Source organism: Balaenoptera borealis (genome assembly GCF_965194805.1).
Source record: "Balaenoptera borealis genome assembly, chromosome: 8".
NCBI classification, from domain to species: domain Eukaryota; kingdom Metazoa; phylum Chordata; class Mammalia; order Artiodactyla; family Balaenopteridae; genus Balaenoptera; species Balaenoptera borealis.
The window spans coordinates 53,407,787-53,432,797 of record NC_138865.1 but is presented as its reverse complement, the minus strand read 5'-3'; the positions used below and the strand labels follow the sequence as shown (position 1 = coordinate 53,432,797).

The 25,011-nt window shown below is 41.5% G+C and overlaps 1 protein-coding gene and 1 long non-coding RNA gene across 4 annotated transcripts in view; one reads left to right on the top strand and one right to left on the bottom strand.

Annotated features, from left to right (window-relative positions):
• LOC309632939 overlaps positions 1-13,780 on the top strand; it is a 361,309-nt gene extending 347,529 nt beyond the window's left edge. Inside the window, exon 3 of the long non-coding RNA XR_014247160.1 lies at positions 8,376-13,780. This is a non-coding gene — a long non-coding RNA (uncharacterized lncRNA). The remainder of the gene's footprint in view (positions 1-8,375) is intronic.
• Positions 13,781-13,924: 144 nt separating this feature from the next.
• MLLT3 (MLLT3 super elongation complex subunit) overlaps positions 13,925-25,011 on the bottom strand; it is a 249,382-nt gene continuing 238,295 nt past the window's right edge. For all 3 annotated transcript variants that reach the window (XM_082401004.1, XM_082401006.1, XM_082401005.1), the window contains 3 exons: positions 22,295-22,366; positions 21,060-21,131; positions 13,925-14,197 (listed from right to left, as the gene is read on the bottom strand). In XM_082401004.1, the coding sequence (XP_082257130.1) occupies positions 14,066-14,197; positions 21,060-21,131; positions 22,295-22,366 (276 nt within the window). In that variant the 3' untranslated portion in view covers positions 13,925-14,065. The remainder of the gene's footprint in view (positions 14,198-21,059; positions 21,132-22,294; positions 22,367-25,011) is intronic.

Here is a 25,011-nt window from a genome sequence, read left to right as displayed (position 1 = left end):
TCCTCCAGCCAACAGCCAGCAAGGAACTGAGGCCCTCAGTCCAACAGCCTGTGAGGAGTTGAATCCTGCCAACAACCACTAAATGAACTTGGAAGCACATCATACCAAACTCGAGCCTTGAGATGACTGTGGCCTAGCCAGCAGCTTGTCTGCAGCTCTGTGAGAGGCCCTGAGCCAGAGGACCCAGCTAGGTTAGGCCTAGATTCCACAGAAACTGTGAGATAAAAAATATGTGGTGTTCTAAGTTGCTAAATGTTGGGGTAATTTGTTACACAGCAACAGATAACTAATACAAGGGTAATGAAAATGTTGTGAGATGCGTGTAGCAGAGGTTCATGGTGAAAGTGCCATGAGAGCACAGAAGTTTGGGGTCGCAGGACACTTACAGCGTACACCCTGTGGAGGGGAGGAGTATGGGACCCCACCTAACAAAGCAAACCTGTCCATGCTTCTCCCACGCACCACAGCTGCCCACGTCTCCAGTAAATGAAGCCCAAGTTTGTTAGTCTGGCAACAAGGACTGCCATCATCTGGCCTCTACCTACTTTTCCAGTTTTATCTCCTGCTTTCCCCCTACCTGTAGCCTATCTTTGAGTCAAATCAAACTAGATGTAGTTGCCCCCAGTACTTTCCCCTTTGTCCATACTCTTCCCTCTTCCTAGAATGCTTTCCTGTACAGGCAGTTACGTGCCTCCTGGGTGCTCTGTGGAACTCCACGCAAACCCCTATACCTGGCCCTGCGGTGACTCCCTCATGCCATACATTGCCCTGCCTGCAAACTTTGATCTTCTTGCCTAGCACCCCCTCTAGCTCTAATACCTGTAACTGAGCTGCTTCTTCAACTTGGTATCCTCAGAGCTAGCTCACAGCCTGGAAAATCACTTCAGTCAGCAGCTGATGAAAGAATAACCATGGGGTGGACCTGCTAGGAAGATGAACAGTTATTTATTGGTTTAATTATAATTTCTATCACACTATTGAAATAATAGGCAGCTTATAAGAAGACCTGCATTCAGGAAAGTCAGGAGCACACAAAATCAAAGCCACATAGGAGGATAAAAGAGTAAAGCCTCCAAAGCTGATGGTATATTTGTCACAATGGAGGATGACATGTCACTCTAAGTTTGCCCTGAGACAAGCAAGCTTTTCCAAGAATTCTTAATTTGCCTACCCCTTGAGCTTTGGTGCCTGTTGAGAACTCCATTAAGAGAAGAGAATGGCTTTTGCAAGACCTACCACAATTATTCGTTTCCATCCTATGTATCGGTTCTATTCACCAATAACCAAATCAACAAAGAGAAAGGGGAGGAGATAAAAAATCAATATCTAATTGTAACGCCCTTCAAGAAATCCGCCTTCCTTCCCATTTGCTACCAACTGAAATGGAAAGGCTGACCCAGAGTTAGGAATCAACACAGGAAGCACTCAAGGAATGAAACCAACACCTTCCTCATAAGGGGATGTTCAGGGAAGAAGGTAGCAATTACACTTTCTTAGAGCAAATATATTTCCTATGAGGTGTAGCCATCAGGTAAAGACATTTGATGACCCTTTTAAATACCTTTAAATCAGTGGCATCTTAGCTTCCATTTTGAAGAAAGAAAAATTGATGACTTAGTTTGTCAAAAATTTGCTTCCATACAAATAAGCTTATTGTCCTGAAGGATTTCAATGCAAGCTCAATCAAGACCGATCATGACCCTTGCAGAAAAGGCTTTGAATCCTATGAAAGTAGGATGACTTGGAAAAAATAAATACTATTCCTACTCAGTCAACTTACTGGGAATCACCCTCGTCACTGGTCCACAGAAAACATCCAAAACCTAAGCTGAACTCTCTGTTCCTTTAGGTCATAAATCAGTGCTACAGTCAAGTCTGTGGAGACTCTGCAGGGCAAATGGCTTTGAGTTTGTATAAGTCGGTGAGGTGTGAGGACACCATCGGTGGGTTGGGGACTCGACTGTGTACATGTGCTGGAAAACCACCTGTGAGGAGGACTCGCATGACTCTGTACAAAAATTCTTGGGCCTGCACATCCAAACTGGAGATCATCTTGAGGCTAACAAAGCTACAAAGGAGAAGGCCACATAATCTCAGGGAAACAATTTTTCAACCTTGGTTCCTGAGTAAAGACATGAGGAAATAGCTCATTTACTGAAAGGCAAAACTAAAACAGTAAGAATAAACAGTGATCTTCTTATGCTAGAATTGCTAACAAATTGGATCATGTCAAAGAAACTAAAAATTTATACTTGGTGCAGGTTAGTGGAATCAGGACAGACTCAAGGTTTCAGTGCCAACATGTTGTCTCCATCAGAGAAAATTCGATTGGTGCCTTCTTAAGTACTTCTGGTTTGTTCTTATCCAGATGGATTTGCATCTGATTTGCCTCTTTCCTACGCACTGTGCTTTAGAACAGGGGTCCCCAACCTCTGGGATCTGATGCCTGATGATCTGAGGTGGAGCTGATGTAATAATAATAGAAATAAAGTGCACAATAAATATAACGTGCTTGAATCATCCCGAAACCACCACCCCACCCCTGGTCTGTGGAAGAATTGCCTTCCACGAAACCGGTCCCTGGTGCCAAAAACGTTGGGGACCACTGCTTTAGAACATCCCTCCCTCTTTCTTACTGTGAACCTATCAGATGACCTAACAGGGAACTTACACATCACTTTCCAGGCAGCCATCAACACACAGAAACTCTGAGGAGAATCACTCGAGCACAGTAGCCCGTGCTACTTGTGCAATGTCCCATCCTTGGTACGCCGCCAACCCCAGCCCGGGAATATTGGCCACACGGGCAAATCAGCCAAATGCAGGGACTGAGAGTGGATTTGTGGGCTAAATTATAAGTCACTGGAAGTAAAGGCACAACTTTAAGTCCTTTGTCTCAGGATCCTAATTAGCTCTACAGTGTTTCCTCCAATTCCCTGGTAAGAATTGCCTAGAGAACTTGTTAAACCTACAGCCCCCAGAGTCCGGATCAGGAAGGCTGGGATGGAGATGGACTCCAGAAATCTGTATCCCTAATAAGTCCCTGACTAGCATCAGGGACCCCTGGGAAACAGAATCCTGATAGCTGAAGGTGCCAGAGGATTGTTGCTATAGGATCATAGTCCCCAAACCTGGCTGCATGTTAGGAACTTGAACGATCAGGGTTTGTGGCCCCTGTTCTAGGCTTCGTGAATCAAAATCTCTAGCAGTGGGAGCCAGGACTTCAATTTTTACACTCCTACCCTGGCTGCACATTAGAATAATCTAGGGACCACTTGAAATTACCGATACCCAAGGCTTTGTGCAAAAAAACTGAATCAGAGCCTCTGGAAAGGGAATAGCTTGCAAAAGCTCCCTGGGTGATGCTGGTAAAACCAGACCACAGCTCAGCCTGTGGGAACCACAGAGGTAGATGGTGTAGGATGATGCCGACGTCATCGGGTTTTCATCTTTATTCGACAAACCAGAGCAACAAGGAGCAACTGCACACCGACTTGGTGGCAGACGCTGCAAGGCTGCTTCCTTTGTCCTGTCAGTGCCCCAGACTGCTCTCTGTGCATTGCTTTAAGTTGAACTACTTATTCAGGGCTTGTGAAAACTCAGAGCAGATTAAGAAGTTTGCCATCAGCAATGGGAATAAGAAGGCTGGGAGCCCAGAAAGGCTGTTCAGTCTGTCTGCCAGTTAGGGATTTCCATATTGCTTCCAACAAGTCCTAACCACATGATGACATTATTGCTCAGGAGTAAAGAGTCTCTGTCCCAGCAAAGTGGAAAGGAAATTCTGTGGCCACGGCAGCTACATTTTCACAAGCTCCTCAGGAGAGTGGTTGGCACATGGTAAGTACTCAATAAATATCTGTTGAATGACTGACTGAATTTCCATCACCACAGCTAAAACCTTAAATAACCTTTCAATATGGTTCACTGTAGATTTTTCTCCAATTTCTGAAAACAATCACTACTACAGTCATCGTCACAAAGTGTGATATCACGAGCAACTGGAACTAGCAGCAAAATTGCTTTAATTTTTAATGTGGGGTGGACAAATTCTACTTAGATATCTAAGTAGAAGCTTATCTGCTTAAACTTCCAGAAGGATCAGGATTTCAACACTGGCATCTCCCCACTGTGGTGGGTGCAGTAATGGCCCCCCAAAGATCCTAATTCCTAAAACCTGTGAATATATTACTTCAAATGGTAAAGGAGGCAGGTATGATTATGATTAGTAAAGAAACTTGCCATGGGGAATTTATCCTGGATTCTCTGGGTGGTCCAAAGGTAATTACAAGAGTTCATAAAAGATGGAAGAAGGAGGCAGAAGGTCGAAGTCAGGGAAATATTTTAAAAAGCTACACTGTTGATGTTGAAGATGGAAAAAGGGACCCTGAGCCAAGAAATGCAGGCAGCCTCTAGAAGCTGGAAAAGGCAAGGACATTGATTCTCCCCTGGAGCCTCTGGAAGGAATGCAGCCCTGCGGACACTCTGATTTTAGCCTAGTGAAACACATTTCAGACTTCTGACCTTCAGAACTGTAAGATAATAAGTTTGTGTTGTTTTAAGCCACTAAATTTGTGGTAATATGTTATAGCAGCAATGGAAAATTCACACATCACATAATGTTTAAGGGAAAAAAGAATACAGGGAAAAATGGTGACTAAGGTGGCATTTCTTTGCGTTTCAACATAGCAAAGGGCTATATTGGGGTCCTCTACAAAGAGATGTGGCTGACATCCCATCAAAACTGTGGTATGGGGCTTCCCTGGTGGCGCAGTGGTTGAGAATCTGCCTGCCAATGCAGGGGACACGGGTTCGAGCCCTGGTCTGGGAAGATCCCACATGCCGCGGAGCAACTGGGCCCGTGAGCCACAATTACTGAGCCTGCGCGTCTGGAGCCTGTGCTCCGCAACAAGAGAGGCCGCGATAATGAGAGGCCCGCGCACCGCGATGAAGAGTGGCCCCCACTTGCCGCAACTAGAGAAAGCCCTCGCACAGAAACGAAGACCCAACACAGCCATAAATAAAAATAAATAAATAAACCCAAACTTTAAAAAAAAACAACAAAAAAAACAAACTGTGGTATGGCTTTTAAGAGTACAATGCTGAAATAAGAGTTACGGAGACGCTCACTATAAATCAAATCACAGGACTATAAGATACCAGTGGCCATTTCTACCTGGTATACATGTCTGCTTTTAAAAACAAAAGGAGTGATATCATTCTAAGGTGTATATGGTAACTGAGCAGAATGTCTGTGTAACCAAGTTCACAACCTGGGCTTACTCCGGGTGAAATAGCCAATATTATTGATAGGATGGTCTCCCACCCAAACACCCTTCACCAAAATGGTAAGCCACAGTTGCCTAAAGATGGCAACGATGATAAAACTGTACAATAAACCCCTTCAGAAGATGTTATAAAGTCCTGTTTGAAAGGGCACGCTGTCTCCCTGTCCTTCTAAAACCCGAGACTCATTCATGGCATGGCTGTATAAGACTGGGAAGTTTGTAGCCACACAAGGGGGCAAAGCCAATGGGCTCCTAAAGGGGTTGAACCTCTGACCTCAGCTTCACAACATTATCTCTATAGCAACCAAGCTCATCAAAGGGAAATGTGTTCAATCCAGTTTTATGTGACCTAGCTCTGAGGCCAGAAAGAAACCTGAAAATTTGTACCTGATGTATTACCTGATGTAAACCTGATGTATTACCTCTGCCTCCTTTTCCTTTCCGTAGGCTGAAAACAGCTACAAAGGCAGCAGACAGCTATGTAGCTGAAAATTATCCTGCAAGAACCTGTATGTGAGGATGGCCAATGGCCATGGCTGTTTGAGTAGTGGGCACATCACAACAAGTGGACAACTAGGGTAAAGACACTTGAGGATGAATTGTTATTCCCATCTCACAGATGAGAAAACCAAGGGGCAGGAAAGGTTAGGGCTTTAGGGCTAGGAGTGGCAGCTCTGGGATTCAAAACCAAGCCTTTCTGACTCCAATGTCTATGATTTTTGTCATCATAATACACTACCTTTAAAACAGTAGCAGAATAAGAGAAGTTTGGAGAAAGAGGCAGCAGAGAATGACAATGTAGCACCCCCCTCGCAAGCCAAGAGGTTGCAGCCATTCATTCATTCAACACTTTTGGAGTATTTGTTCTATCTATACTAGCAATTATACCCGTGCAACTTGGAACCACTAAAACATCAAAGGATATCGGGTAGCAGGACCTAGAGGCAGAGTAGAGAGCACCAAAATTCCAGAACGTGGTCCAACAGTGAGAGAACCTGCCAACTGAGCAGCTCCAGCAATGAGTGGGGAGAGGTTGTCGACTCCCAGGAAGCAGCAGCAGCAGGCAGAGTGACTCAGCAGGTGGCAATGAAGACGTAGCATCTTGAGCAAAGGCGTCAGATATCCTGTTTGGAAAAACACCACAACCTCAACATGCAACAGGCTCTGAGAACAGGGCCAGGGACCCAATATGTTGTATGTTGCACATATTGTAGAAAGGACTGATCGTGTACTGGCCTATTCATCTATTCAAATGATAGGCTAACACCGGGGAAGTGGTGGGGGAGTGAGGGATGGCTTCAACCACCATGGCTCTTCAGCAACATTGGAAATGCCCTTTACACCCTGTATCCTAAGGGCCTGCCCCTACCACCATGGGGATGCTCTTCTGTTACCATTAAGAGCCCAACCACCCTTTATCATGTACATGCCTAAGTGATAGAAACAGAGATCTGAGGGTAAATCTCCAGTTCTGCATGTCCCAGAGTGCGTTCCTTGGAAATAGGATGACCTACCACATACCCTAGTTTGTCAAAGACAGCCCCAGTTACTCACGTTGTCCTGGAATAATTACTAGCAGTGTCCAATTTCCTTCTCAAAAATGTTCCAGTTTGAACCATGGTCACCTAACCCAGAAAACCATTTCTGGGGATATTAACAGCTGTGCTGTCCTTCTGTGAACCTGTAGCATGCCAACTTATGTTGTAAACCTTGAAGAATGAAATATCATATAAAAATTATGTTGATGAAGGAACTTCAAAGCAAAACATCTATTATTGTCTTGTGTTAACTACTGTTGTGTTACATACAATTTGAGAAATACTGTGTTCAAGTTAAACAAGTTTGGTGGTTGTTGGCAGAATATATGGCTTCCCAGAAATTTAACAGAGTAGCATGTCATGAATTTCCAAGAGGGTCAAATCCTGGGCAGTTTTTCCAAACTTACTTAAACACAAAACCTTTTTTCATAAAATGTCAAAAGAGGTCAATGTTTTACAGAATACTCCCACGTTTTCACTCAACAAATATGGGTGCCTAGTTTGTCCTGGAATTGTTCTAGGTCCTGGAGTCAGCAGTATAACAGGACAAAGCCCTTGTCCTCATCAGGCTTACATTCTAGTGGGGGAGAAAGGCAATAAACCTGTAAACAAATACATATTATAATGTGGAAAACAATGATCTATCCCCCCAAGTGATGGATATTCAAAATAAAGACCACAACAGTCACCAATTCTGAGGAATATTCATGAAGCAATCTGTCTTCAGACATGAGTTGGCCATGATCCATGTCTGTCAAAAGCCATGAATCGATGGGCACCTTGTTTTCTGAGTAGAAGTTTCCCTTAACAAGTCTCCCCCTTTGAACTGAGTGTACTTCATTTGTCATTAATATATATGTGCCTCTGGGGGAGTCCATCTGCCTTTGGCTTCTGTTTGTGGACTGGATTCATAATATGTGCCTTTAATACTCTTTCCTGTCCTACCTAGACTGAGGTGCTATTTAAAATAGCATCACTTTCTTTCCAAAGACGTGTATAGTTACCTAGCACCCAGGGAATAAATTAGAACACACGGAAAGTTATCACATTCTATGCCATAAATCCCACCCCCTAGGGGTGGGACGAGGGACAAGGAGGTGCTTAAAAACAAAAACAAAAACAAAACAAAACATGCACACACACAAAAACCTCCTACCCTTTGATTCTGTGCAGAACAGAGACTCATACTGAAATGAATAAGCCAAGTTAAAACTTTCCCTCCTGGAACAAAGCAAAAGGAAAGCCTCTTTATGTTGCAGGGGCTATAGATGCCACAGACTGAGCCTGTCCCAAAGCTTCCCTCCACTGCTCAAAAACTAAGCCATCTTGCTGCATTTAGCACTTCTCACCAGACCACCCACCCAGACGCGGATACACAAACCACATGTGTGAGGAATGCTGTTCGGCTAGGAAATCAGTATCAGTATTTCAACCTTATTACTTGCACAGACGGCCCTTTTAGTGCGACTCACTTGTTTTATCTTTTCAATAGCTTTGATTATTTTCTTTTAATGGCCTGGATTTATCCTTTTCTACCCTTTTGAAACTTCAGAGCCCTGCAGTGGAGGCCCGCATGTGCTGGAAGACATGATTACGAGGGAAAAGGAGCAAATTGCTTTGCCTTTACTCGCCACTATCTCCCCAGCCCCTGTGGCCACCTATTCCGTGCAGACGGCCCAGCGCCCTGCGTTATTATCAACGTGGACTCAAGGAGCCTTCCCATTCAGGTGGTAGATTATTTTTGTTGTTATTTGACAGCTATAGGGTCCAGTTATAATTACTGGAGTGTTTTTCCGTTTGTGCCACGTACGTCTCTCCCTAGCACGTGGGAACCACATTGGTCACCCTTCTCTAATTAAGGGGAAATTAAGACCAAGAGGCCAAGCCGACAGCCCAGGGCAAGTTAACAACCTCTGGAAAAGACTGGAAATGCCCCTAAAGGGAAGGGGCCACATAAACAGGAAGGTGTGGATACTATTAGCAGGCAGAGGAAGCAGAAGCCTTGAAATGTGCTCAGGCTTCTCTATTTGGGTGGTATTCCAGGCAAGGAGACCCATAAAATACCCGTAGCTACTCCACTAGTCAGCGCATTAGTTTTGGACACTATATCCCCAAATTCCCAAGCAGAGAGGTCTTGGCGTCAGGCCTCGGTTGAGCTGCCATCTCTCTCCAGGACCCCTTGAGTATCCAAGAGGGACCATAGTTCTGAGAGACGGTGAAACAAATGTACTGGGGGGAACTGGGGCTCAGTGCTCTTCCCGTGTGAGGGCACTTGGAGATGACATCCTGAGTTGTCTTCAGCAGGCCCAGGATGCCCACCCTGACTTTCTCCATTCGGCAGAAAATGCCAGGCCATTATTTTAAAACAAACAAATGAATATCTATGCTGAAACAAGGGAAGAGATTAGTCCAATTCGAGCCTGGTCATTCGAAAGCTTAACTGTCAGCCGAGCCCATCTGGGACTGATGCTTCCACACCTAAAATCAGTTGCTAGTTGATAAGATACGAGGCAGTCCAGTATCATCCCCTCATGGCTTGTTGCCTGAAGATAAGGTGAGTTTCTCAAATCTAATGTCTCTTTACTCTTAAAGAGCATGTTACATAGAGCATTACATCCAATTCCTTGGTTCCTTGCCAAACTGAAAGTATTCTATTCTCTTTGTTGAAGTCGTTTTTCTCCTTCCTGTCCAATCAAGGTAGCATTTCTTGCCACTAGAGTAAATGCAAGGCCTTTGTTTAGTTTATGAACAAAACCTCTGGGAGAAATAGGGGGAAAAAGAAAAAAACACCATGCACAAGTAACCTGGTTTATTCCAAGAATGTACCCTACCATTTCTTGTCCAGTCTCTGCAGAGCTTAAAAAATGTTCTGGTTTTAGGACACAGAAAGTGGTGCTAGACCCTAGGGACTCAAAGATGAATGGGGCACGAACTGTGCCCTCAGCTGGTTCTGATCTCGCCATTCTTTCTTCCTTAAGACCAGCATCACTTCTTGAGAAAGGCTGGGGGCTCATTTTTCCTGTATGCAAAGGGAAACCAAACTTTGGTCGAATGACTCTTTACAACGTACAGTCTTACTGAATTGTTAAGAAAACGGAGCCACAACAGATTCGATATGAATTTAAGTGAAACACCTATTTCTGTCCATCTGTACTTACATTTCAACATGGGTTTTAGGGATGGGAAATACATCTGACGAATGCCTTGTAGTTCACATAATAGCATCTACACACACGTACACAGTGTATCTTTCAACATAACTACACATACACACTCCATTAAAAAAAAAAAGATACTGACAGATTTATAAAACGTACCGGCCTTGCACTGTTGATCTCAAGAATACAATTTACTTAATTTATTTTTGCACTGCATGGTAGCTCTGGCCACCGTTAAGGATCTGTCAGCATTTCCATCATAACTCTATTTTCAGAATACTGGAGTACAAGTGCCAAAATACGTATTTACAGTTTACAGACGGAGGTGGCTTTGTCTTCCTTTGCCTTCTTCAGTGCCTCTTTACAAGGGATATTCAGGGATGGCAGTGCCTACATGATACAAAGGCATCATATAAAACAAAAGAGGTCAAAAGATGTAGACTTCCGGCCCAAGACTAGACTAAACCATGGGAATCGACACCTCAGCATTCGTGGCAGCTGTAGTAGTCTGTGCATTATACTCATAGCTTTAGAGCAACAGTCCAAAGCAAGATGAGAAGATGTGTGTACATAGGGAGTACAAAGCATCAGTACACAAAAATGCTAAGGGTGGCCAGTTAACGAGCATACGGCAAACTAGTCCAGAGCTGGTCACCTCCACAGTGAGAAAAATGAACACGCACCGCCCGGCACCAGCACTGACCATTTCCAACACTGAACATCCAACTCCGTCACCTGGGGAGAGCGAAAACATTTAAGAATAAAGTCTCTCTTAAACAGTATGTCAACTTGTTAACATGTGTGGGGCTTGAAACAGTATGTGGGATGTTATGCAGGCCTAAACTGTCCATTTTAAAGAGTAGTTGGGTCTGTAAAAGTTATCAGGAGAAACATTTTTGGTGGAAGAAGAGAACCAATTTTATTGGCTCTTTCCACAAAATGTGGCTAATTATTCAGATTAGAGAGATTTGCTTCGCAATTTAAAAATGTTTAGGACACTCTCCTAGGACTTTTTTCTTCTAGAGTTTTTGTTTCCTGATCTTAAGTTTTTATGTTCTCCCCAACTTTGACACAATATGCAAGCATATATAGACATCTCTATTTGTCTGCATAGAGAGAGAGGTGGATTATGGTGAAGAAGCAAAATAGCTGCAAGCATTTTTGTTGCTAACACGTCTGCTATATGCTAAGATAGAAGCACCCCCTCTCATACATATCCTGCTGCGAAACCAGGGGCAAAAGGTAATTGATAAGGGGGAAAAAAGTTCTGTACATGTTTCCTTCCCCTCAAATTACTGGGGAAAAATTTAAAGAAAGTTTATCATACTCTGGCTGGCTTAAACCATAGTCACACTCACCCAATTAATTTTATTTAGACCAAAAAATTAAACCCTGTGCTTAAAAAAACCAAAGCCACTGTTAGAATACACACATGCCAAAAATATTTTAACAGGTTTCAAAGGTGAGTGTACATAAACGTGGCAGAACTGAGTGGGTTACTTTAACTATTTGAATTTAATTGAAAGGGGATTTATTATTTCTGCATTTAAAAATCAGATGAGAGCAAGAGTTCAACTTCTAAAAACTCAACAGCATGACTCTTATTCTACTGGAATTTCATGGAAAATTCATTTTGCTGTCTCTATGAATAACAGAAGGGCAAGTTTTCCTGAATTTTATTAATTTACAGATGATATTCTGAAGACATTTACTTTATTACCTAAATTTTAGGTCTAAAGTTTATCACTGTAATAGCTTCCCTTCTTGCTATCCTTTTTGTCTGGTTACTTATGTTAACCAGTTTCTTGGTTAGTAACCTAGGGAACAAAAAAATCTTTACATTGCCAAATCATGGTTTTGGCCACACAATTTAGATACAAAAATAAAAATGGCCCAAACTACATATATACATTTCTAGTTAAACTACATAGATATTTTTGTTAAACCACATACATTTCTGGCTTAATTAGAATATGTGGATTAGCATTTAGAAATTTTTAAAGATTTTTAAATGTTGCAAAAAATTCCATATAAGCATTGCCCACCCCTTTCACCTGTAAAGTTAAAAAAAGAAACAAAACACAACTAAAACCACTCAATTCATCAGTCACCTAATGTCCAAAATGACTCAGAAAGTTTCTCTGTAATTAAACATTGAGGAGTGGACTACAAAACAAATGCTTCAAGGTCGGTCATGCCAATCATCAAGAGTCATAACATTATTGAAAAAGTACACTTGTCCTCAATGGGATGCTTCTGAAAAGTAATTTACAAGGAGCATGGCTGTATTATAATTTTTTAAAAGGAAAAAATAGTGTCTCTGGATAGAAAGAAACAATGTAAAAAAAAAAAAAATCCCCTTGTTAAAATGCAGAAATAACTCCATTATCAATCTGCATTTACATTCCTGCCCAAAAGAATGGGTCTGGAAAGACCATTTTCTGTACAGACACCAGTTAATCTCTGTATGAAAAGACAGCATCTGGCACGGGACTAAACAAGGGAGATACTGGTCTACGAGCACGCATAGAGACTTTCTTAAGGCTGATCCAGTGAACGAACCTTTGGATCCAGAAGTATTTCTTCGTTTCTTTTCTTTTCGGTTGAATTCCTAGCAAAAACTTGGAAGATGAACTGTTCTCATTTTGCATTCTCCACTTATGGAGAGAATGGAATAATGACACCAAAAGTACTTTGGTTTTGTTTTTTTTTTTTTTTTTTTTTTCTTTTAAAAATAATTTGCTTTCTTTTGCATGCCACAGGACAGATTTCTAGTTTCAAAACAGGGTACATCAAGAACAAAAATATCCCCCCTCCCCAACCATCTTTATATTCACCAATACAAGAAATCCTTCTGGAAACATAAGCAAGTGACTAAACAGGTATCGAACCACTGAATCTACAAGTTAATACATAATCTGTTATGGCAGAATAACCAAGAATTTTCCCCCAAAGAAAGATTTTAATTTTTCAAATATAAAAGAGTCTAAGAGGATCATATGTGAACAAACAAAAATCTCTTATTCCAGGTTTTATGGTAAAGATGGGTAACACACTGGCAGCCGAAGAAAGCTGAAACTCTTACTAATAAATAGAACCAAATTAAGAATTTCTACAACATTTCTTTAGAAAACAGAACCAGAATTCCTCTTTTAAAAATTATGATCCTGTGGAATGCATTCACTTCCATATTTACCTAATACCGTAACAGTAAAACAGACACAAGGATGTTGATGACATCTCAACAATGCTGGATGCAGGACGTTTACAGGTACACGTTTGTTTAAAAGTCCTACAGGTTTATTGACTAAGGCTAGACAGCAATTCGTATGATCCTATTTGGTGCGTTTTCTAACCATGGTCCAAGATCATTATATGGATACAGCCAAGGACTGGGCCCCAACTTTCAGGAAAAAGACCACAAAGAAGAAAATCAGGGTGGCTATTTGGTCCCCCCAGTTGATCATTTGTGTCCTGGGACTGGAAAAACAAGGTGGAAAATACAGACTGCAACGAGTTAAGGGACTTGGAAAAAGTTGGTGGAGAGTGGCACGGTATACGAGTAAGGTCACTGGGCTTGGGATGGCAAGGGCGCTGCATTGAAAGAGCATCCACGGGACCGAGTACTTAGAATGTCTTGTGGTGTCATTCCCTCAACGACTCTAGAATATCTGTATGCAATAATAAATAGATCAGTTATGTAATAAGGCAGTGTGTTGAATATGCATTCGTCCTGTGGAATGAACCACCACAGAGAGAGATACATGATACCATACACATTCTTTAAGTTTTCTCGTGTTGTATTTGATCTGTTTGTTTTCAAGGCTATCCAGGCTAACTCTTCCCGGGGATTTCCTTGGAGAGAAGAGTGGTCCGCTGAGGCTGGTTTGCTTAACCTCTCCTTTATCAAGAGATGATGACTGGCTTTAAAGAAAAATAAAGCTGAAGGTTGTTTGCTTTTTATTTTTTCCCTTTTGGTTGCATCATTCTGAGTGTTTCCATATAAACAAACGAGAAAAAAAATCACAACCAAAAAAAAAAACCAAAAAAACCAGAGTTTTTGATGCATCCAGTTGTTGTAGCCTCAGGATGTTCCAGATGTTTCCAGGTAACTCTGTAGTTTACGGACTGTGGTTTTGTCCAGCGAGCAAAGGTCAAAATCAAATGTTGTGTTTGTGATATGAAAGTGTCCAGTTTCTTCTATAAGGTTCACAATCTAGAGGAGTAAAGAAGAGAAAGTTTAGGCAATAAGCAATAGACCACAAAAGGCAAAAAGAGAGAGAGATGGAGGGAGTCAAATATGGAACCAAGTGATTAATAGTCTCATTTATAGCAGGAAGGTCCTATACTGGAAATGGCACCAAACTACTTCTTAGCCAATCTGGTAGGTCAAAGGAATATTAACCCTTTGAATTTCTCAATGAGAGCAGACTACCTGTTCTCATTCATAGTCTTTAAACTGATTCCTACTTCCAAGTCATCAACAGACCATTTTACTATAGGGGCGGGAGTGAGAATGGGTAACTAGTGGGAGATACAATTTCAAGACCCCTTTTAAAAATTAGTTACTGACTCAATGGACAGTGGCTGTACTTAATAGATGAAAGGAAATTCCAGCCTAGAAATAACAGAACTCCTTATAGAAAAAGTATATACACGCAGACACATGTAATGTGTCATTTTTCTTTCTGTATGTAATGATCATTTTTCTTTCTGATTACATTACTGTTGAAAGTCTAAAAAACTCAAGAATCCACAAAGAAAAAATTAAAACCGTCTACATTTCCACCTTCTGAAGATCATGGCTAGTTACTAGAAAGGGGCTCAAGGAAGCCTTCTGAGGTGCTGGAACTGTTTTGTTGCTTGATTTGGGTGCTCGTTACAAAAGATGCATTCACTTTGTTAAAATTCATCCAGCTGTACATTTTGTTATGCTTTGACAAAAAATAAAAATCTATATTCATTCCATTAGTCATGTTCAGTTGATGCACTTGAGTATCTGGGGTGATAAGTATCATCCGCAGAAAGAAAGGATGCCTTTGTCTCCCCATTTGGGAATAGTTATACCTCATTTCTTGAATTGGCTCCAACTTCCAGAAATATGATAAACAAAAGTGGTGACAGAGGCACTATTGGTCTTGCCTGGCTTTCGGAAGGACGCCTCTAAGGTTTCAACATTAACAGTGATGTTGGTTATGGGTTTGAAAGAATCTTTTATCATGTTACGTGTCTTTCTATTCCTATTTTACTAATAATTTTAACAGAAATAGATGCTATGCCTGGGTAGTATGGGTTCTAGGTATGTTTGTTGTGAGTAAATTGGGATGGAGGGGGGTTGATTTTAGTAAGCTTTGTCGGGGGGAGAAGAAAATCCGCATCAAGATGAAAGAAAAAGTATTTGTGCAGAGAAACCGACTGGCAAACCATTTCGCTTATTTTTAGTTGTCTGTTACTCCTTTTCTATCACATGCTTCTGTTCTCTTTAGTACAATCATCTTGAAAGGAATAATTTTAATTATTCAGCCTATTATTTATTCAATGAAGTCTTAGATTACCTAATTTCCGGTTGAAAACAGCAGAATGGAAACTTTTGACCTTTTCTTCTTACAATTAGTTTTCTTTAAAAAAAAACAGTAAATTTGTGAACTATTCCCTATGGGTCAGTGGCTCTCAATAGAAAATGTGCTCCCTATTCCTGACATATCTGCCACAGAAACATAAAACATAGTGAACCTCAATCCAATTAACTGCACAACTCCAGACTGAGCTGTTATTGCCTTATTCAACCTCTGGAACTATTTTTTTTTACAGATATAACTATGGGTTTAATAACAAAATCAGTTACTCCCATTGCAAAATCATGACAGACACAGCGAACTGCCTACCTAATATCCATTTATCCTTTCTTCTTTACTAGCAGAAGCTTGATTTTCTGGGAGTGGCAATACGCCCAGCTAAAATACTTGCCTCCCAGACCCACTTGCAGCACTGGGCAGACACTGCTATTTACGGCTTATTTGTCAGAAGTCACTGGCCTTTTAGGAAAATTTTCAAAAGGGTATGGACAATGGGCATGAGGCTTTGCCCTCTGCTCTTCCTGTCTGGAATGAAGATGCCATCCTGGAAGTGCAGCAGCTGTCTTCCCCTCAAGTGGATGAACGCAAGATGTGAAAGATGGCAGAGCAGGAAGGCAAGGAGTCTATGTCCTCAGTAGCACCTTTTCCACCACACTGACCATGAATCACTTACCTCCAGGCCTATTATTATATGGGGTGGTGGGGAAGGGGGGGGGTGCAGGGGTGGAGAGGGAGCCTTACTTGCTTAAACCACCGGACTCAGCGTTCTATTACACGCATCAAGAGAATATCAGAAGGGGTGTTCCCAGTAATGGTTAAAGTGTGACATTCACATAAGAATTTATCAAGCTAGATCTTATTATTAACACTAAAAGATCTAAAATGAACCCTCATTTGCTTTATTAGTTAATAGTTAAAACAGAGCTTTAGATAAGTCAGCCACACACATCTATATACATAGAGAAACACGCATACACAGCTCTGTCCACAAACACAAGCCTTTCAAGGCAATCAAATACTATAATACATATTTAACATCGATTGAATTAAAAGTACTTTCCAGAGTAAATTATCTTTTTTGCTACATTGTGTAGAAACACTATAGACCAAGTGAAAATGTGTAAACTTCAGTATAGAAACAAACAGCCTCTTCAGAGAGCTCTTTCGGGATGAAAACAAATAGCCTTTCAATTTATACAATGGAAGCAAATGACAATTATTCCAGAGTGTGAATCCTCTCCTCAACTAGCTGGCCAGTAGGTAAATGACCAAGCACTCAGAACAGAGAATCCTGAATTTGGCATATCATATTCTGACTCTGCTCACTATTTGAATGGCATTGGACAGAACACAATAACCCCTGGGCCTTAGTCTCCTCATCTGTAAAATGGGGACAATGCCACCTGTTCTACCTATCATACAATGTTGTTCAGAGGATCAAATAATATACGGAACATGAAGCTTCTTTATAAACTGCAAATTGCTACACAGATGAGGGCAACATGATTATGATTACCGTGTAAACATAAATTTATCCTTAATTATCTGGGAGGTAACTATATAGCACATGAATTTTCAGACCCAGTGCTTTTCCCTCTGCCCCTCATTGACTGTTAGCCATTTCATTAGCACTAAAACAAATGAAGCAGGGAAAATGCCAGAAGCTAAAGCTCAGAAAAGACCTCCTTGAAATTAAAAAAAAAATTATAATAAAAGTCTGCAGGAGGAAGGGAAGAAAGCAGGGAGAATAGTAGCTGAAGTAAAGTAGTTGAAACGACAAACTAAAACCACAATGTGGGGATAAAGAAGTACAGCCCTCCATTTTCCCTTGAAAATGACAGGTAACTCACCCCTTTAAGAAAATAAATTTCTGTGGACTCAATATAGTTGCTCGCTAATTACTTAGCAATAGGCAGAAGACAGAGTAATAAAAATACCCTCTAGAAAAGGCCACTTGGTTTTAAAGCAAATAAACACATTTGCCCACTAGGATATTCGGCCCCGTCATCTCACGTGCACTGTACTACCTTGTAGGTTCCGGGGCTTCAATCACAGCCCTCCCGTCTCCTCCACAACCAGCACGCCCCGCCTGCAGCCACAACAGGCAAAGAAATGAAGGGGATCTTATCAATCTCACTAAATGAGCCCTGCATTTTTATGGGAGCTTATAAGAATGCATCACGGCGGAGGCAGAGACAGCCTTAAAGTAGTAGCGGTGGCAACAGATGGGGCGTTCAGGACTATTTGCCAATGGGAACGGCATTAATGATTTGAATTATTAGAGCACGAACCTACACCCTAAATTAAGTAAAGACTTCATAAAGAAAAATAAATGTGGGTGCCTTTCCATGAATCCTGAAAAGAGTCAGAACATCAGAAACACTGCGTTAACATGCTTTATTGCAATGACACAGCCCCAAAGCCTGAAAGCACCACCCTGCTGGTCCCTGAAGGACGCCACGCTGCCTGTCTATAGGAATCCCCGCTCTGCTGATGCACCGTGGCTCTACCTTGGTGTCGTTACCCTGCATCGTACTGCAATGACGAATCCAACTCCAAAATAATAGTAATAATAAAAGACAGATTGAGTGCAGATAAGGAAAGCAGGCAAGGGCACATGGTATATTATAGGTAGTGGAAAAGGCGGAGTATGTATACTGCTTAACTCATTCTTCAGATGATGGTTGTTGTGAAAACATCTGTGATGGATTATTTCCTGCCACGTCAGCTTTGGAGGGGGTACCACGCAGGCCTGTTTTTTTTTTTTTTTAAAACAGGGTAAGATCCACTTGTTAAGTCTGTAGCTTCTTCCCCCAATCCTGGTTATAAAAGTCATAAAAATTATTAAAAGGCAGATGCATTGTAGTGTGATTATGCTTTTTTATATTTTTTATGTTAAAAAAACAAAACAAAACAGGATTCTTTCCACCCGAAGCAGCCTCTTTGCTGAGTGGGAAGTAATGAACAAGCTTTGCTTTAACTGCTTCTGTCTGGTGGGGAGTCGGGTCTGGGGTAAGTTAGGACTTCCTGGAGAATGGCCCCAGCTATGGATGGGGAAGCCCTGTCTACCGTGTGACGACGTGTGCCCTACCCTGGGTTAAGAGGCGTCCTGGAGAAAATCACTTTCAGCAAAACACTTCTCAGGGAGTGTTTTCCAGGTTGTTAGAACACTCTGATATACCATTTATTCCCCAACTCCCTGAAGAAAATTCTAAATGTACAATATCTGTTACCTAAATTGCTGAACTATCCTCTAAGGAAGCCCTGGTTTTCCCTCAGAGGTTTTTTGTTTTTCTCCTAAGGAGGATGCAAATCCAGACTCAGAGCTGGAACTCCAAGGGAGTTTAGAAGTGTCTAGAAGTGTTCAATCTCCCTTTCCAAATGAATGTGGAACATGTGGTTTAAAGAAGAATCAAATTATTAGTCAGTCCGAGGTACTGACATCTCTGGTTTTGACTGTGCCTACTGTACTATACATTTACCTTATGGAAAAGGGCCTTCAGAACACAGCCTCTCTTGATCCAGCGCTTTCTGTTCATTAATCTAGATGCTGGGTGCCAGCACTGCATGTCCCCAGAATAAAACAAAGATATTAACCACCTTTTGTGAGCCAAAGAAAAGTGTCAGGCCAGATTTTTTGACAGGATGCATTTAATAAGGAAAAGACCTGGGATGGGATCCTGAGCTCACCAGAAATCCTGTCTCAGGTGCTGGGGTCTGTGTGGCTGATAATACGCAGGCTCTGTGGAATGCAGTCCACAAGATGAGCGGTGCTCAAGGTGGAGAATAACATTAGTCCTCAATAGTTCTATGTTTTACAATAGGAATTAATTAAGCAGTAAACCGTGACAGGACATGCATCATGGTATCATAATCACAAGCCTCAGCTGCATTACAAGGCAAAAGGCCAAAGATTGAGAGCTTTCAACTGGCCTGGGAATGCAATTAGGGTGAAACGCTGTGGGCCCTGGAGTGCCTTTATGCCAGGTTAAAAATTCATAGATATCACTCTCTCCCTCTAGAACACTAAAATTATCCACTTCGATGGAATTCTCCAGTAAGCCACCTTCCCTCACAAGTCTTTCAAAGGTCAAAATAAAGGACAGTGTGAAATTAGGAATGCCAATGACACCCCAAGGTAAGACCCTGCCCAAAAGCCTAGTATCCTCGACTCACTGGTTGGCTTTCCTGGTGAAGGGGTCCCAACCCTGACCAAACATCTGTCTCGCTCTCCTGCAAGACGCACTATTTGGGCCCAACTTGTGCTTTAATAGCTTTATTAGACAACTGCTCCACAGTGGTTCAGAGCTGGTGTTCGGGAAAGGATGGGAAAGTCAGCTAATAGATTTACCATCACCATTCAGGCAATTAGCCCCAAATAATTGGTAAGTGGCAGGCTGAACAGTTTTCAGTTGCACAGAAGAAAGCTGAAGAAAAATGCTATCAAAATACTAGAATATGTCTTAGGGTAAGCCACTCAAATCCTGCTCCCCGACCCATTACACACTTAGATAGAAATGCAACAAATGCAACTTATCCGCAATTAAGAATTATAGGTCTACAGTCTTTTTTTCAAATCTGAAACTCTAGAAGGGTTAAAAAGCTTATCAGACCAATCAGGGAACTTGGAAAGTTTGAGAGTGTATTTATAGATATATGCAAAAATGTACACAAAATATAAATGTGACCATCAGCCATTAAACATTAAAAAAAAAAAGTAACCCATACACAGCTGGGGTAGATTAAGTACTAACTTCAAGTCATTTGAAAGTAGTAAAAAAAAAAAAAAAAAAAAAATTCAAGCAGCAAAAAAAGCTACAAACCCACCCTGGAATTTAGAACCCAACCTTCTCTTTGGGTGTTAAAGAAAAATTATTTTATCAATAGCCACTGTTAATGCAATGGACGCATGTGCTGTAACTGTATGAAAACTAAAAACCATCCTTCTTATCTTCTCAAAACATCAAATTGTACTAATAGAAGTTTCCCCACTCTACAAGTCTTCTACAGTTGAGTTCATAATAATAGAATGTATGTTATACAAGATAAGACAAATGAGGAAAATATTTATTTTCCTTAGAATAGCATTGGCAAAGGTTACTAAATTGAATCACAAATGTTTACAGCACTTGACTGCAATTCTTATCACTGTTTTCCCATGAAACCAGAAGCCTGGCCCCAAAGGTTTCTGCATTCCTACCTTCCCCTCCCTCAGCCCACATGACAGCATCAGACGGCTGAGGGATCAGTATATTCCAGCATCATCACCTCCCCATGTGCCCAGTTTTCGTTGTACCGTGGAAGCCCCAAAGCAGACTTCTGGGCAGCCTCGGAAATGAACCCCCCCCCCACCTACTTTGCAGGTGGCACTGGGCCAGTTCTGAGAGTGTGGGGCTTTCAGAAGGCCACCTGGCGTGGCCTCCAGGTGCTATCACACTAGCCCAGGACAAACTAGGCCTTGACGTTTCTGGAAAGGGTTGTGTTAAAAAAAGCATTTCTCACCTGCTGCAGAATGTGTCTTTCCCTCAGTGTCATCAACCTTCTGTGAAGCTCTACCAGTTCATCTAGGTATGCCTGAAAGAGAACGGCATCCCCCCAAAGAACAAGCACTTTAAGGAAGTAGTTCAAAAATAAAAGAATAAACAAATAAGAACATACAAGCAGTGGTCAGAGGTTCCACATTCTACCCTCTACCCCAGGCTGTGTGGGTGCACTGCCCAAGGCCTTTGCAGACCAAATCTCTCTTGGCCAACTATTAACTTTTCAAGCCAGCTTTTTATTGATAAAAAGGGCAATTCTTGCACTTATTTGCTCTCAACAAGGTTCAAGTGAGCAGGTTCACCCTCTCCCAACAATGTCTCTACAGAGAGAAGGGGAACTCAATGAAAAATTGTGAGTTTAAGTGTATTACCACAGTCTACACTCCTTTTTTTTTTTTTTTAACTATTCTTCCATCTTAGAAGCATTTTAACTAAGAGAAAAAAGCCCAAGTTTGACTATGGAAGTACTGATGCACATTACCAATTATGTCAGGGCAAACTGAAAAGAAAAAAGCCCTCCTGGTCCCTCCTGGTCATATCTAACATTGCTAGTGAACGGCAAGAAACAGGACAGAAGAATGTCTTATGAAAAACAGAGGTCACTATCCAAATTAGCATCTGCTTTGTCAAGAGCTCCCCTGAAAAGGCAGAGGTGCACCTCCACATGCTCAGACTCATGGTCTTTGTTAGCATAAATGTCTGGATGTTCCGAGTGCCATTTGCAATGAAGGCAGAAGAAAGGTCTGTGAAGCATTAGCCAGGCCCGCCCCTGCAAAGCACATGAGGACCCTGCCCACAACGAGACACAAACCCCCAAGAGCCCTTGAAGTCAGATTTTGGATGCGTGACTGCACACTTGGGGAAAACACACTGCACTGGGATCGGATGTCCTACTCACTTAAGTCTGAGATTCCTTAACCCTCCACCTGCACCACAATTCTCTCACCTCCCAATTCAATGTGCCTGAAATCCCTTGGCAATCATGGATAGCATAAGGCCAAGCTTAACACTGGAGATATAAACAAGACTTGGAAAATAAACTACAAAGCATTGGGAAGAAATGCTTGTCACTTGGAGGTTTCAGGCATTTCTGATGAAGAAAACGAAAGGAGAACCAGCAAGGATGATCAAGGGAAACACAAAGAAACAGAAGAGGGTCAGTGCTGGAGCACTCACAGTAATGGACTGGACACCTACCTTGTCACATTCACCATTCTTTATTTGCTTATCTGATTTGCTTTGCTTTATTGGACTTTTCACTTCAAGAATCTAGGGATCAAAGAGAACATAGTTAAATTTGATTTCTAGCACTTCTTAGCTAACCAGCCACCTAAATGAAGGGACTTAAGAATGAAATGTCACAGTGCTTTGTGACCACCTAGAGGGGTGGGATAGGGAGGGTGGGAGCGAGACGTAAGAGGGAGGGGATATGGGGATATATGTATATGTATAGCTGATTCACTTTGTTCTAAAGCAGAAACTAACACACCATTGTAAAGCAATTATACTCCAATAAAGATGTTAAAAAAAAAAAAGAATGAAATGTCATATAATAACATCACTTTCCAAAGAGCATTTCTCCTCCATACATTTTCTTTCTTCTCCTCTAATCTTAACTTTCTCTGGGAAAATAAATTACGTATATCTGAAATGCTGAGTCAGGGCAACAGAACTTAAAAAAAAAAAGGTGAAGATAAGGAAATTGATCTAAGCTTCCAAGGCTGCTTCTCTTTTGTGACAACACTCTCAAACATATGTACAGCAGCTGAGTTGTAGCGGACTACAGTCCCCTCTGGCAAGAATATTTTCCTTATTCATTCTGTTGTTTCAGCATGACTACCAGCGCTCGGTACACTAAGGATGATAAGACAAACACTCAAATACCCTTTTTAGCATCTGACTTTCAGATTCTAAAAAGTACTCACTCGTATCCACTAAACTGAGGCAGCTTTGGAAATGAAGGTAGCCATCGGTTACACTGGTTGCTCCCAACTTGGGATCCTCCCACTCAAGAAATAAAGAGCTAGGACTATTTTCTGTATTTCAAGAAATGATGTGTTTACCCATGATAAATATCAAGTGCCTTTCCTTTTATCTGACCCAATGGTAGCTTAGGTTACGAAGAGCAGTTTTGCATACTGTTCAGACTGTTGGGAGCTACGTTTCTAATTAATAAAAAGGAGAAACAAATTATTACTTAATAAATACAGTTGATTTATTAGAATTTTCAAAATTGAGAATTATGAGGGAAATATTTTTAAATGGCCCTTTCTTAAAATGGTTGAGAACCACTGAAATTATTGATGAATGTTTACAAATGTATATAAACATAAAAAGCAAAGTAATTTGTCTTTTTCATTATATCCTCATTACCAAGTGAGTTATTATAACCTGAAGCTAATATTAAGGAAGAAAATGCAAAATAAAGGAGATATTTAAGAAGTCTCACATTCCTACTGCTCTTCTTTTCATCCATTTCTGCTTTAACAACACACACACACACACACACACACACACACACACCACTCTCCAGTTCTGTTCAAAGGTCTACCATCTTCCAAACACAAAGAAGATTTTTAAAATGAGTCCACATTTATTTTGTAATTTAATTTGTAGAAAGAGCATTGATTGGGCTCAGAAACCCAAGTTCAGGTACCAGTCCCATCATTTTTGAACCTCAAAAAATGAGATAAAATGAGAGAGATGAACAAGATAACATCCAGGTTCCCATTCAGCTATAAAATTTTCTACTACTAATAAACATTTTACCCATTGAGGATGACATTCTAGAAAAGACCAAATACTTCTCTAAAGGTACATATTCCTTTGAATTTAGGAAAATGTGTAAGTAAGAAGTGAGCTCCTAACAGAATCTTGCCTGAGAATAGCCTTTATTTCCTCATTTTTAACATTAAGATAACCAGAAGACCAATGTGACCAGGCTAACTTCAAATACAATACTTCTGGCAACACAAGGAAATTACTTAATCGCAGAGGCAAAGCAATAGTTTTTAACATGCTTCACTGTAAAGGAAACCAAACACCCCACTACATTCAGAATTTCCTTCTCTATTGTTGAAAATGAGACCTCAAGGGAACACCGGCGCTGAGACCTAGGAGTAAGTAGGTCAGTAGATGGCACTCCTCACCAACTCAGATCTGGGGCTGGGCCCAAGCAGAGCAGATCTGCTGCGATTTCAGGCAAGAGGGAAAAACAGTGGCTGCCTGCCTTGTGCATTAGAAAACGGAATTTTGTTCCCATCATATCCCACCCCAGAATGCCCCCCTCCATTCCAGGCCCCAAGTCATTGCCCTCTGGGGGCCAAGTGACTGAGAACTCTCTATTTGCCATATAGAGCTGTTAACTAGGTTGAGAGAGTTCCACCACCTTCTCTTCAAAGCAGAAAATAGACAGAACATTCAGGGCGCTGAAGTCCCACCCTACACATTCCGTGAGTGCTACAGCACAGAAGGCCCAAATACATTGAAATCCTAGTTTCTTTCTTCTGAAGCTGCAGTGGCAGGAACAAAAGCCCCGGGTGTCAGTGATCCGCCTCGAGTTACTGAGTGGCTGCCCAGAGAGGGCTCAGTTAATCTTCCTGCTTTGATCTCTCCCTGCTCCAAAATAAACAGCTTTGTCAAAACCTCATTCTGAGAGCCGAGCCATGCTGAAGACAATTGTTTTATTTATGATCATTTCTTATCTTTAAGGAAACGACTCCAGAATAGAAAAGTACGGCACCTTGTCTTCCACGGGCTGATTTCAAACCAGTTTAACTGGATAGACTCTTTTATTTCATTCAACATGCCTTGCAGGCTGATAGGTGATTTATGATATTCTGAATAGTAACTCAGGTCCCATGGATCGCTTCCTTCCTTTAAGGCCCCCTCACCTCCCTCCCTTCTACACTTTC